Source organism: Pyrus communis, chromosome 9 (assembly GCF_963583255.1).
Source record: "Pyrus communis chromosome 9, drPyrComm1.1, whole genome shotgun sequence".
Taxonomy (NCBI): Eukaryota; Viridiplantae; Streptophyta; class Magnoliopsida; order Rosales; family Rosaceae; genus Pyrus; species Pyrus communis.
In genome coordinates, this window is record NC_084811.1 from 1971720 (window position 1) to 1985278 (window position 13559).

Consider the following 13559-nt stretch of genomic DNA (forward strand, 5'->3'; position numbering starts at 1 on the left):
AAGAAGAATCTAAACACAATTTGTATCTACACCCAAGCAAAATGGATAATTTTATTATCTCCTTAAAAGGGTAAAAGGCAATCAACAACACCGTCAGAAATCACTGGTTGTGAATGTAAGTTACCAAGAACTATAGGATTGGACTAAAGGTGATAAATGGCTGGGGGGAGCTGAGATGGCGCGCCATAGCCACTGCTGGAACGCACTGCCCGGTCATTGTAGTTAGGCGCCCTAAGCGGATCCCTATAGGCATAAGGGATGGAACTGTTCGGGCTTGCAATGCGCACTGGTATAGGGCTTCCTGCTGATCCTAACTGTCCAGTCCTTCCATTTGCAGCTATACTTGTTCTGTATCGTGCGACTAATGGGCTCAGATCTGAAGTTACATAGACCACTGCCCCCAAGTTCTGAGTTAGTATGTACATGAGACGGACCTGTCAATCCATAGTCTCGAGCTGTTAAGTTCACGAGCTGGCCACGGGTACCAGGAGAGGAACCCACCAAATCATACGATCGAGCAGATAAGTTATTATTAGTATCAGGAGCGTAGTGTGCTGAATCATAGTACCGAGAAGGGTATTCTGCACCTTGACCGATGAATGAGCCTCCTTGCTCATGATGAGATGCTCGCAGTGGGTTCAAGGTGGAAATGGTGCCATAAGAAGTACTGGGCGGAGTGGTTGCTTGTCTGGGCATTCCAGCCGACGATAACAAGTATTCTGCACTTCGACTGTCATACAAGCTTACTTGGCGAATATAAGATGGTTGTATAGCGTGTACTGTGGCTGGTCCTCTGAAAGAAACAGTTTGAGCAGCTAAAGCTCGAGCTGTTCGAGGATGCTTATTTCTGTCCTGCTTATTTGGCTGACCTGGGGCTGTACGTTTCTTACCACTCAGGGGTTGCGGCTGAGCCTTAGGGCCAGGAGCTGTTAGAGTTGCTTTCCTCTCTTTTCTCTCCCTTCTGAGCTGCCTAATGCGTTTTCCAAGGATCTCGGGAGAATATTCTGGTTCAACGACAAGCTTGTAGTCCTCAACGCAACGTATTATGCCTCTTAGAGCAGCTATTTCTTTGTCTATGGCCTCATCCTGCAGGGGATTTAATGATAAACACTATATAAAAGTTCGTTCTGAGTCTAAGGACGGTTGATGAGGCAAAAGAAACACCACCTATACCTGTGCTTTAAGACGGTCTTGCCCCCTCTTGGAACTTGTCCTTGCATCTTTCGTGATGAACTTTAAATGTGCTTTAAGCAAGGGTACAGGGGGGAACTTGTCAAACTGTCCAAATGCATGACTGAATCTAACAGCGTCAAGCCGCTTATTCTCTGATACAAGCTTTTGGATGAAATCTGTGTCACAAAAAGAAAAAAAATTTAAGAGTTAACCGACTACAAAAAAAGGAGGTAGCAAAAATGAAAAACTAAAGATTTTCTATTTCAAGACAACATATCAGGAGAATTTCTAGCAGAAATTAATAGAAGACATCTAAAATAACAAGAGCATAACTTTCTTCCCATGATTTCTTCTAAAACCGTAAAGGCAACATCACAAGGTGACATTCGTTGTATCAACTATCAACAGATACTTACATAACTTTGTCCGTAAGGGTGCACTCAAACTAAGTAGATTTCCCTGAAACTATGTATGCTTTTGTTTAGAAAAATATCACACAATCTCCACCATACCGAACCCATAATTGAATTCATAGGAGTAAAACTATGAGTACTCAACACCGAAAGCAATCTATAAATTAAATGTCTAATAAAACGATAGGAACAACAATAAGGAAGGCTCTCCAAAAACTCACCAGAGGCTTTATCGGCGAAACCAAGAGACCTAAACAACTCCGGTGCAGAATTCCGATCTGCTATGCAACTAAAAAGCTTCAAAATCTCATCACTGTCAAACTCACCACCCAACCCAAAAGCATCCAGAAGCTGAAAAAAAGCCCAAACCTCCAAAGAGTTGGACATTTGAGTTATCACCTTTGCCTTCCAAGCCAATGCAAGCTTCATTGCCTCTCTGATGATATCGGGTTTAATCACTGGTTTCACATTCACCAGCCCTTGTAACAAAATCGCACAACTTTTCCTAGTAACAGTGACGTCAAGCTCCTTACCTCCCTTATTCGATTCTGATGGATAAAACCATTTCACTGCCTCGAGCACTAGCCTCCCAGCATCCACAGAAACCTTAAGCGCATCCGCAACACCGTCACGCACCGAACCCCGCTCTTTCAAATGCTCATTCACGTACAACAGCAACGCCTTGCCGTCATTTATCGGGACGCCATTGCAGGTCGACATTTCTGGCAAAGGCTCGTCGGTTTTGACTTGGATTTCGACGGAATCGAATTGGGTTTTAAAGGACTGGAGGGTGGCGGTGACTTGGGATTCTTTCGAACTCAATTGGGCGTCACCGGAACCCAATTGGGGTTCTTCGGAATTGGGTTTAAAATTCAATTCGGGTTCTCTGGGTTGCGATTGCGGAGCCGGAGCGAGATGGGTCTCTTCCGATTGTTGTTTTTGCAGTTGGTCGAGCTTGGATTGGATGGAATTGTCGATGGAGCGGAAGTGCTCCTCGAGGTCCTGCCATTGGAGGGTAAAGTTGGCAACTTTGGAGGCGTGGGTCTTGAGGAGGTTGAAGGATTTGCGTAGCTCCGGCCTCATGTGAAGGTCACCGGAAATTTTGTCGACGGTGGTCGACATCGCTTGGCGAGATTATATACTAGAAACCGGAGAGCGGATTCGATTGTAATTTGTTAAACTAATTATGGAACCCTAGAAATTGTGGATTTTTGGATTTGGGGGCGGAGGTGGAGGAGGAGTGGCGTCAACCGAAACCAGTTAGGGAAGTTCGTTTCGCACGTGAGTTTGTGTTTTTGCTCTTAAGCAAATTTTGGCCCAGGGCTAATTGTTTAGGCCTAATCTGTAGAAACTCAAATTTGACCCGTGTCCATTTGTGATTTGCTTACACTTTTGTTTGTAAGCGCTTTTATGACTCACAACCTTTTTTGTTGTGAAAAAAAAGGTTTTAGCTCTTTCAAAAGCAGTTTCATGCCCCAATCCATTTGTGATTTGCTTATGAGAGACACACTTATGCTCATAAAGGGTATTTACAAGTTTTTTTTATGACTCGCAATTGCTTTTGATTGTCATAAAGCGTTTTTAGCTTTTCCATGAGCAATTTTAGGCCTTGATCCATTTGAAATTTGCTTTTGTAAGACGTACAATGCTATTGGAACGCTTTTAGAATAAGCGTTTTATCACTTCCAGAAGCAGTTTCAGGCCTTGAAATAACGATCAGCGAATGAGAACGAAAGAAACACACATGATCAAACTCATAAGCACTTTATGCATCCAAGATTTCCAATCAATGAAGTTTGGACCGAATTTTAAAACAGCAAACATTGTCAGCTAAACAAGACATGTTTTTTCTTATTCAAAAGAGTTCTAAATTTCTCTCAGGCTTATAGAAACTTAATACATTTAACTGAAACTCCATGTCTTTCGCTCAGTGCTCAAGTTCATCCTTGCAGACCGATAATACCTGCACAAAAGTAGACACACCGGAACATAATTAGAAGCATGTTGCCAGACACGAATCAATGTAACTACGCAACACAGAGATCTCCACAATAACAACATAAAAACTACGCAACCTAGGTAGATGTCTATAGACAAACACAAAAACAGGGGCCGTGTATATAAACCACAACTTGGTTTAAGTTTCCACCCTCATCTGGAATGGAGACGGAGACGGACCAAGATTTTGCAATAGTCATCTAATGTAATTTTAGGGAAGACATTCCGTTTTCTAGCGATGTTGAAAGCACCTTACTATGATCATCCAACAAGAATAATCCAAAATTATATGACAATTAATGTATATCATAAACATTGGGTTTGATGAGATTAAGCAAATTAGCTTACCGCAAGCTACCCTGCCACCAGCATTTCCAGTGGATTTGCTGAGCTCATGCCCACCTGTGTACAAAAACACAAGTATTTGATTAGATCGGATATTGGATTCCAAGTGCAATCACTCTAAGTAGAGAAATAACATAGCCAGAAGTTTTTTTCATGCTTAAACCTAGTTAGGAACTAAAATTTACAAGGAAATAGAAAATAACTCCGAGGAACAACAAACTGACAGTCACCCACTAGTCTGTAGCTCATTTGGAAGGATGAGGAGCACAAGATAAAGCAATGATGAAAACCAAAATACCGATCCCCAAATGATTTGCACCTATGTAGAAGCTATTGTATACCAATTGGAATCAGAAGCAGGCTAAAACTACCCGTAAGTACAATAGTGCTCACTGTAGAGTCACAGCCTGATGTGGAGTGGGGTGACCCACTGAAAGATGATAAGGTGCGCCCATCACTAGCTAATAAGTGCTATGGAACCACTTAAGAGAGAGGAGTGAGAGAACAATAAAGATTACCCTTGCCCAGGTCATCCGGGTCGCCATGGACAACAACTGCCCTACCAATGACAGAGTGTGGTCCGGTGAGAGGAATCTGCAAACAATAATGTAACCTTTATAAAAGATGAAATGAAACTCAAGAGCTGTCTGAATACGTAAGTTTTAATAATAGCATAAACAAATAATAATTGGGGAGGTCAATCACAAACCTGCTTGTCAATAATTGTGAAGGTTGCAGTTCCTGAAGCAAGGAGATAAGAAACACATTAAGCTGTCATTAGTCCGTATGTATCAAGTCGTGAAAACATAAAAGAGTGTTCCAGGAAATTACAAAACAGTTAGAAAGAGCAAAAGAAGAAAAGGTTATCTACCATCATCCCCAACAGTGATATTTCCAAGGTCACCAGCATGACGATCCTCATCTTCAGGGGCACCATGCTCTTTTCCATTAGGATTGAAGTGTGGCCCTGCAAATTGATATTGGTCATTAGATACAACACAAAGACAATTTATGGATATAGAGTGGAGATTTACTCCTTCAGAACATAAAGGAGAACAATCCCTGGTAAATGGTCCTTACCAGTTGACAAGCAACCGTTTGTTGTGTCTCCGAGAGCATGGACGTGGAAACCATGAAGTCCAGGCTTGAGGCCAGAGACACTTCCAGTCACAGTAGTTGGGCCTGCAATGAAATAAAACAATAATCAATTCAAGCGATTGTTTCCCCTTCTTCGGAAAACACATAAATGATAGCAAAAAAACCATCCCGAATAATCAATTATCATTTAACCTACCATCTCCCTCCTGGACGAAGTTGATGGTTCCTTTAACACCCTCGCTGGAGCCGAGAACAGCAACACCCTTCACCATGATTTCAACGTGATCTGAACAAAGTAACTGTTAGATAATGACCAACGCAGGGCCTGAACAAAAGAACCGGAAAACAGCTCAAGTGAGTAAAGAAATTGACATGTTCAATTAATACTAAAAAAGTGACAATCTTCTGCTCCTAATGCGTTCGTTTTCAACTGGAATTAAATTAAGATGAGTAATGGGTTGCTCTTCTGACATGGATTTCTCCACCCAACACTCCACCTTCTGATACATACAGATATTGTACAGCCAATGGAACAGATGAAGCAAGAAATTAAACTTAAAACTACCATGTTCAATTTCCATATATTTTCATCAAGTTCCTCTGCAGGCCAGAATAATTTTAAATTTTTATCATAAAAAGATATAAACATACCAAATTATTTTTATCAAAATAGAGCAACCACTGAGAACTGATGCGATCTATGATTAAAGTAAAAAATTAAAAATAAATACTAAATTAAAGTAAATAATCAAGAATTTAAGCTGAGTCACACTAATCCAATTCACAATTAAAACTATAAAAATACACAAAATTAAAAAAAAAAAATTAAAACAGCTGCTAAATTATGAAGGATAATAAAGGCAGATCTTCAAGATCATCATTAAATTCAAGCTGTAATTACAACAATAACCATTTCAGATAAAAGAATCAAAACCCATATCACAAAATCTCACCTTTTGATTAAGAATTAAAAAAAACTGAGAAATTTAAGCTGCCAGATATCAAAGATTCAAGCTTTTACCTCAGGAAACCCCTTAGAGAGCAGAGAGAGAGAGAGAGAGAGAGAGAGAGAGAGGGCGGAGGAACACGACGGCGTTTGATAGATTGAACAATCTGAACCAGATGCGTTGTGCAAATGTGGGAGCTTTGACCTTCCCGTTGTAAAACAAGTGGCGTGCGACTGACAGCAGACAGTCTCACTCTCTCACACATACAGAGTGACGCATGCCGAGCCATTCTGTCACCACCTACCCGCTTTGGGGTAAGATGGGGATTTCACAGTGCTGTACTAGGCTGGGCTGGGCTTAAAGCTGATTTGGTATTGATGTGCTTTGAAAAAAAACTGCTTTTGCTGTGTAGTGAGAATAAGCAGCTGTGAAATAAAACAGCAGAGTATTTGGTAAAATTTTTTGTAAAAGTGCTTTTGAAAAAAAAAAGCAGTATTATAGTGTTTGGTAAACTTTTATGTAAAACAAATGTGAAAAAAACCAGTTTTTTAAAGCTGGGTTTTGCAGCTTCTTGTTTTTGGCTTTTTTTTCACTCAAAACTGTGAAAAAAAGCTGAAACTGAATGTTTACCAAACACAAAACAGCTCCCAGCTTTTTTTGATACCAGCTTTTTTCAAAATCACCTCAGTACCAAACCAGGCCTTAGCCGGAGGAGCTTTTCCAATGCACATGCTTATATACTCATGCTAAGTGCACATCTTTCTATTAGCTGTTTAATTAAATTTCAAACAATTGATATTAAAGTTTTAACTTAGGTCCCAATCAGGTCTTTCGAACCCAGTAGCAAAGGCAGAGATTCATTTCGGATCTCATTATCTGGAGCACAAGGACGAGTCAATCTAAACCATTCAAATTGAATCTGATGATTCTCATCAACTTATTTCGTTGGTCCACCTCACACAAACTAAACACTTCGGTTTTTTTTTCACACAAACTAAGAGCTTGTGTTTCTTAATCCTTAAACTCCAGACACTAATGGTTGGAATTATGAAGGATTTAAATAGAATTGAATGATGTGGCTTGTCCAACTCGTCTACCACTTAAGATGATAGAAATGTAATATAGGATTATGGTAAGAATAACATTACTTGCAAGCATTATTTAAATTCAATAATATTTTCATTAGTCTAATTTAAACTTGAGTGCATGGATCTAGCTAGGGCTGGGTTCGGTTCTAATCGGTTTGGTTTTTTCTCAAAACCGAAACCGAACCGAAATTTCGGTTCGGTTCAATTTTTTTTCGGTTTTTTTCGGTTCGGTTTTTTTTCGGTTCGGTTTTTCTCTGTTCGGTTTCGGTTTTTTTCGGTTTTTTTTTTTTTTTTTTTTTTCTCCCTCCAAAATTATTAAAAAAAAAAAGGAAATATGAAAGTTCACATTCATATTAAGAGGCCAGGCGGAATGAAAAATAAGGAGGAGGAGGGTTAGGATTACATTTAAGGGTTTTGTTAAAAAGATTAAAAAATTAAAAATAATCTCACAAATCCTGGAGGCATGAGGGTTCGAACCCATGCCTCCATGCTTGTTAAGTTTCACTGAAACCAACTTGGCAACAGGTTCTGTTTTGTTATGATTGTATGACTAAACTATTTATAAATATTCAAAAAAATTATATATATATATATCGGTTTGGTTCGGTTCGGTTCGGTTTCCGAGCCTCAAAAACCGAAACCGAACTGGTCAGATTCGGTTCGGTTCGGTTTGACAATTTCGGTTCGGTTTTTTTCGGCCTCGGTCCGGTTCGGTTTTCGGTTTTTTTCGGTTTTCGGTTTTTTGAACCCACCCCTAGATCTAGCCAGCTTCACTTTAATTATATAATTTTGTTTGTATGTGCTTGTGACTATTTTAGCGACATCATTGTGTGCCAAATTTTTATGAGAATTTTCTCAAATAAGCTAGTAAACTTTAAACTTTTAACACTGTTTCTAGTTTCAAACTTTCAGTTCAAAAAAGAAAAAAGAAAAAAAATCCCGAGTCAACAAGACTCCCCCCGCTTTGTGAGGATCGAAGAATAAACCTCTATCGTACACAACCTTATCCTTACTTAGCAAATAAACTGTTTTTACTACTCGAATCTGTGAACTTTTGGTCACAAAGAAATGAACTTTCAGTACAGACTTACTAACGACTTTGAGTTATAATACCAAATGCTTCAATCTGTCCATCAATTGGTAGCCACATATGTACAGTAAGAAATCTTGTACGCAAATATTTGATTGAATATCTGATGATCGAGTATACTTTGGTGTTTCTTGAGATGAAGAGAGACCTCTCTACATTCAGCTGTAGCATAACTGGTTAGCATTGATCTTAACCTTGCTCAACAAGTTTTAATCTATCAGAAGTCGGACAGACTTTGCGTTCTATGCATCGAATCATGCTCGAGCCATTTCCGAGATTCTCTCCATAACTGCGTTTCGATTCCCAGCTTCTTCAGCTCCAGAAGACCGCGCTCAACTGTAAAAACCGGAAGAACCCGCCATATCAGATTTAAGCAGATATCAATATCATGTGTAGCACTAAATCAATAGCTAGTAGTATGTTGACGGGCACGAAGAAAGAGATGAACTTATCTACAATGTTAACTATTAGAGTAAGAGAGAGAGAGATGAGTACCATCAACTGCATCGTGCGAGGTGGCGGGTGAGTTGGAGTTGTGGTTGATCCAGAATTGCAAACGCTCATCCGCTATATCTGGTTCCACGCCATGGTTTTTAGCTCTTCTCCAGAAATATGCAAGCCAAGCCTGCAACAGCATCGATCGTCTCAAAGTGTCATGGATAACTGTTTTTTTATTCGAGTGATATTCCATTCTAACCTAAGATTACAAGATTGGGGATTCGAACTTAGGTGTAATCACTGTAGCGGGGAAGCTCCCTACTCTAGTCAACTGCGCTAAGCCTGAATTTTGTGTAGCGTCGTAAGTGTTTACATGTTGGAAATGTAAGAGGAATGCAGAAGGCGAAAAACAATACCTGCTTGAAAAGCACATCTTCAGACTCCTCTTTGCTGAGTTCTAAAAACAATCAAAACATATGTATCAAAATGTGGCAACTTTGGTCGACATGAAAAGAGACCATAGCTTGGAGATGTGCAGAGAGTGTTCAGATGAACTTGTAATTGCAAGGGATGCGTTGCTCAAGAAGACGCTGAAGAGGGTTAGAGTGGTGACAGGTGATCGTGACGATGGTGTTAAGGAGAAAAAGGAGGATCACGAGGAGGGTCGAGAAATAAAAAGAAGACGCGTAGTGTGCGAAATTGAGGTTTGCAGTGTTTGTATGAAAGTGACCGGGTGTATGTTTTATATGATGAAATCTTACCAAATGCTTCAAACTGTCCATCAATTGGTAGCTTCAAATCTACATGTGGAAAAGAACTTGTCAGGCAACTATCATGATATTTCTGTCGATTTGATTCTAATGAATTGCTCAACTGTGAATAAAAAATCCCTTCACCTATAAGACCAGTTTTCTTCGAACTAGGGCGTCGATGTTTAGCCATTGCAAGTGCCACTGCTTCCTCTACCTTCGAGATATGACATGAAAAACTGGTCATTGCAAGCAATGAATACTTCAAAAAAAAAAAATTGGCAATACAGATCAACAGATCAATCAAAAAGACAAGCTTTTTTGTTTCATAAACTGACTTGCTAATCATGAAAGAAACAGATAATATTTTTAAGATCATGAGGATTGGGGAAAACCTTTAACGAAGCAAGTTCGCGCAGACCCTTCTCCACCAAGAGCATGCTCTCAATGTTTCTCTCGCCCGAGAGTTCATTCAAATCTCGTGGACTATCTTCTCTTTCATCTGGATCATTGTTGTCTTGACAGACCAAAATTAACGAAAGACATGAGTGATGCGGATCGCTAAAGGTTTAGTTTTAAAGATACTCAGAAATTAAGTCTGTGTTTCTAACAGAGAAGGCAAAGACAAATGTACAAGACAACCAATAAAGATGGAAGCACTCAAACTTACCTATCCCCTCTTTCGCTATTTGTCCGGCTGCTAATATAGCTTGAACAGGAAGAGGAGCAAGCGATGACCAGAATTCGGATCTTGATGCCGCTATCTCAGCATGAATACCTGCCAAAATACTCTATGGTCATTCAGTAATCACTCCTAAATCGTTCATTTGCATCATTCGGACATCTTAGAGACCTTCAGTTGAACAGTATAAATTCTTCAACAGGAGTTTTTTCTGTATTTTGGTGACTAGGCATTGGAGGATTTGCATTTCCATGTTCCGGAAACCTTTCGATAGATAGGAAGTTTTATTTTGGGGATTAAAATTACTTGCTTACCATGCTCAACGCATAAACTCCAGTACCGAGCTAGCCAAGATCTCTTCAAGACCACCTCTTCCTAAGATAAAACAACTGAAAATCATGTAAAAAGGGTAAGAAAAAAACAAGAACTGACCCATAAGAGCTAAACATATGAGCACAAACCATCTCTTCGCGACTCAGTATCATTCGTTGAGTCATAATCCGAAGTGATCTGAGTTCGTACTCTGCTTCGTCATTTCTACCACCATGAGCGCTACCACCGTGAGTCTGTGCAGCCTCTTTCAAAGCAACCTGTGATGAATTGTGTTCAAACTCATTGGGTAAAAATTTGTTCAATCAACTCAAATCAAATCACGACGACATGCACTATGACATGCACACACATGAAAGACAAGGCAAAGTGTGTATGTTGAAGCATAGCACACACCTCCCTTTGCTGCAGTGCTGCCTCCTTTCTGAAAAGAAAACACATCGACGTAAAAGTTAGCATTCTCAAAGTAATAATCAATCTGGATTGGAATGCAGGTACACGCATGAAATCTTTGAAGCTTGCCTGCTTAGAAGACGGGCTTCCAACGTCACACCTTCGCCAAGATTAGCAACCTAAAGATCACACACAAACAATGAAATAATACCGGATTGGCCAGCACATCATCATACATGCTCATGCTGAAAATCAACTGTATTTACACCATGAAACAAACCAAAAAAGTACGAACCAATAAACGTGATACTATTTCTGGCTTGATAAATTTAAAACATTACCTGTTGCTCGAGCTGTCGAGCTCTTGCTTCTGTTTCGTCGCACCTCTCTTCTGCAAGTCGAAGCTGGGGAAGCACATATCAGAATGGAGTGGCAGAAGGAAAAATACGATAACCGTATCACATTATAAATGTTACATTAACACCATTAGAATGTTTAGTTCATTGCATCACCTTTTCGAGTAAATTTTCATTTTCTTCCTGGAGCATATCAAGCTGCAATGGAATTCACACCTCATTAGTTGATTTTCCACTAGATAACTGCTCTTTTCAACTATCTAGTCTTCGCCGGCGAACTTAAAATTTAGAGTCTATTAACTTGAAAATTGTTTCAAACAAGAATCAACCGGAGAGAAGAAAATATACCTCATCTTCTAAAGCAGAAGAACGCTGCGCCCGATTTTCTCTCATGTTAAAAGTCCCTAAATCCAAAGACATCCTGACAGTCGACCAGAGCAAGAAACGATTAGATATAACACGTGTCAAAAGGAATCGAAAGAAACTACTTTAAAGAACTAAAGAGAAATGATTTCAGCACTCCCTTTCTCTCGACCTGCACTCCTCTCCTTTCTTCTAGCCGTTGGATTGATAAACCAAAGGAGAGTTAACTAACAGAAACAACGAAAGGAGTGCAGAATGAAAAATGAGAGTGCGGAAATCGTCTCCCTAATTTATATCAAATCACCATGGATATCAAGACATGAAAGTATTGATGATGACTCAGAAAGTAGTAAATCTTTAAGAGCTTGATACCTTTTATCTCTCCGAGTATCAGCTGAAGCGTCTGATCCACTGGAAGTAGAGGTTGGCCGTAGTGGTACTGGTGCTGGCTCTCTTCGATTATCAGCTGGAGGATCAGCAGAAGAGGGTGGCCTAAGTGATATAGGTACACTAGCTGGCATGATGTGGACTGGCTTGGTTCCTAACTGCGGACGGGCAGCAGCTAAAGAGCGTGCAGAGGTAGGTTGTTCGACAGCAGGGGTAGGCTGAGATGACCGGGCAGAGTTCAGGCCTGATATAGAACGAGCAGAGGTAGGTTGGTCGACAACATTTGTTGGCTGAGATGATCGAGCAGAGTTCATGCCTGATATAGTACGAGCAGAGGTAGGTTGTTCGTTGGAATTTGAAGGCTGGGATGGTCTAGTAGCGATTAAAGAGCGAAGAGAATGTGGTTGTTCGACAACAGGGTGAATGGGTTTTGTGTTGATGGATTGGTATGTTCGGCTTGCTGGTGTTGAATGAGCTGATGACGGTTGTTCTGCGTACTGATATGGTCGACTAGATGGTATCGAATGGGTAGAAGATGGTTGTTCCATGGAGTTAAGAGACGGTGATGATCGTCCCCGTGTAGTTGTAGAATGTTCTTGAGCGGCACGAACTGACTAATACCAGAATAACATTTAGGCTTCAATTCAAAGTAAGCACATATATGTTCATAAAGATATAATCTCACATTCAAATACGAATCACTAATACGCTATGTTGTCAGACTGTGAATCGGAACCATTGAATCCACTATGTAACATCAACATTAACCGTAATCCAATTACCATTGGAGAGCGTGGGCGCATTGATCTTCCGCCGACAAGTCCAAGGCTGCCTGTGCCGCTTGACAAGCCAGGATCATAAGAAAGATCGTCGTCGTCCTCATCATCGTCGTCAGCTGGTTTGTGAGCCATCACATGTGCAAGCCTTTGCGCTGCGGCTTTCGTGTGCTGCACTTTCCTGGCACCCACCATTCCAACCGACCCCGACCTCCCATGGTGGTTCATTGGCGACATCATTGGCGAAGTTGGTGGCCCCGGGGTGCCGCCACTACTATTGCTCTTCTGCCTGACGTACACCGGCCTCATCCGATCCATAGCTTAACTGCCTCCACTGCCATTGAAATTTGATGAACGCCAAGAGAAATTACCAATGCAATTACACGCATAAAAATCAACAAAAAAAAAAAAAAAGAATAAAAAAAAATGATGAAATCTTGAGCAGAAGGAAACCTGTCTGGAATCTTTGAAGGCAAATGCAGCTCCAAATGCCTCAAATTTCGTGACTTAACGGAGTGCTATTACTTGCAACGCAAGAAACTAAACTCTGACGGCTTCGGTTTTTCGACGAAGCTCAATAATGTCACATTATCCAACAGAATCAAAATCTTGAAGCTTTTACGAATTCTGGAGCGGGAAGCTGAAAGGATACGATCCGAAGATTGAGGCGCCGAGGGAGAAGAGTTAATGGAGCTTCTGGCGTTGATTGGGACACGTTTGGTTTGAACCAGTTGGTGCTAAAAATTGCAATAACTTTATTTTAAATATTACTGGATTTTGATTAAAAACAAAACAAAATAAATATCAATTTGATTTTGGTTTTTTCATTATAAAAGATTTTGGTACTAAATATTGACAATCTAACGATATGTGCAGTTGTAGATCTTTTGTTGGATGTATTCCATCTGATGACTTAAATAGAAGAATGTGTAA

At 40.2% G+C, this 13559-nt stretch overlaps 2 protein-coding genes and 1 pseudogene across 3 annotated transcripts; all 3 read right to left on the reverse strand.

Annotated features, from left to right (window-relative positions):
• Positions 1–43: 43 nt before the first annotated feature.
• Positions 44–2887, reverse strand: LOC137745791 (FRIGIDA-like protein 1; annotated as a pseudogene).
• A 444-nt stretch (positions 2888–3331) lies between these two features.
• On the reverse strand, positions 3332–6195 carry LOC137744995 (superoxide dismutase [Cu-Zn] 1-like). 2 transcript variants are annotated; one of them, XM_068484835.1, is made up of 8 exons: positions 6049–6195; positions 5224–5313; positions 5010–5111; positions 4801–4896; positions 4639–4670; positions 4448–4523; positions 3933–3986; positions 3332–3549 (listed from the first exon to the last, which is right to left on the reverse strand). In XM_068484835.1, the coding sequence occupies exons 2-8, from the start codon at positions 5297–5299 to the stop codon at positions 3527–3529; spliced, it is 459 nt and encodes a 152-aa protein (XP_068340936.1). In that variant the 5' UTR covers positions 5300–5313; positions 6049–6195; the 3' UTR covers positions 3332–3526. The 2 variants fall into 2 exon arrangements, with proteins under 2 accessions (XP_068340936.1, XP_068340938.1); XM_068484837.1 differs by having other exon boundaries at positions 5224–5352; positions 6049–6165.
• A 2174-nt stretch (positions 6196–8369) lies between these two features.
• LOC137744119 (coiled-coil domain-containing protein SCD2-like) lies at positions 8370–12944 on the reverse strand. The gene is made up of 16 exons (XM_068483984.1): positions 12633–12944; positions 11836–12464; positions 11449–11521; positions 11257–11298; positions 11086–11148; positions 10874–10923; positions 10748–10775; positions 10483–10611; positions 10336–10396; positions 10010–10117; positions 9735–9856; positions 9487–9556; positions 9352–9390; positions 9007–9047; positions 8648–8777; positions 8370–8488 (listed from the first exon to the last, which is right to left on the reverse strand). The coding sequence occupies exons 1-16, from the start codon at positions 12942–12944 to the stop codon at positions 8370–8372; spliced, it is 2016 nt and encodes a 671-aa protein (XP_068340085.1).
• Positions 12945–13559: the final 615 nt, after the last annotated feature.

What these genes read in the sequence shown, in the direction of transcription:
- LOC137744995 (XM_068484835.1), bottom strand. Translation starts at nt 5,299, where the DNA reads ATGGTGAAGGGTGTTGCTGTTCTCGGCTCCAGCGAGGGTGTTAAAGGA. An exon ending in AAACGGTTGCTTGTCAACTG is followed by an intron (nt 4,897 to 5,009) that starts GTAAGGACCATT and finishes ATCAATTTGCAG; the next exon opens with GGCCACACTTCAATCCTAAT. An exon ending in CCCGGATGACCTGGGCAAGG is followed by an intron (nt 3,987 to 4,447) that starts GTAATCTTTATT and finishes TTTTGTACACAG; the next exon opens with GTGGGCATGAGCTCAGCAAA.
- LOC137744119 (XM_068483984.1), bottom strand. Translation starts at nt 12,944, where the DNA reads ATGGATCGGATGAGGCCGGTGTACGTCAGGCAGAAGAGCAATAGTAGT. An exon ending in ATGAAAATTTACTCGAAAAG is followed by an intron (nt 11,149 to 11,256) that starts GTGATGCAATGA and finishes GTGCTTCCCCAG; the next exon opens with CTTCGACTTGCAGAAGAGAG. An exon ending in AATAGCGAAAGAGGGGATAG is followed by an intron (nt 9,857 to 10,009) that starts GTAAGTTTGAGT and finishes TGGTCTGTCAAG; the next exon opens with ACAACAATGATCCAGATGAA.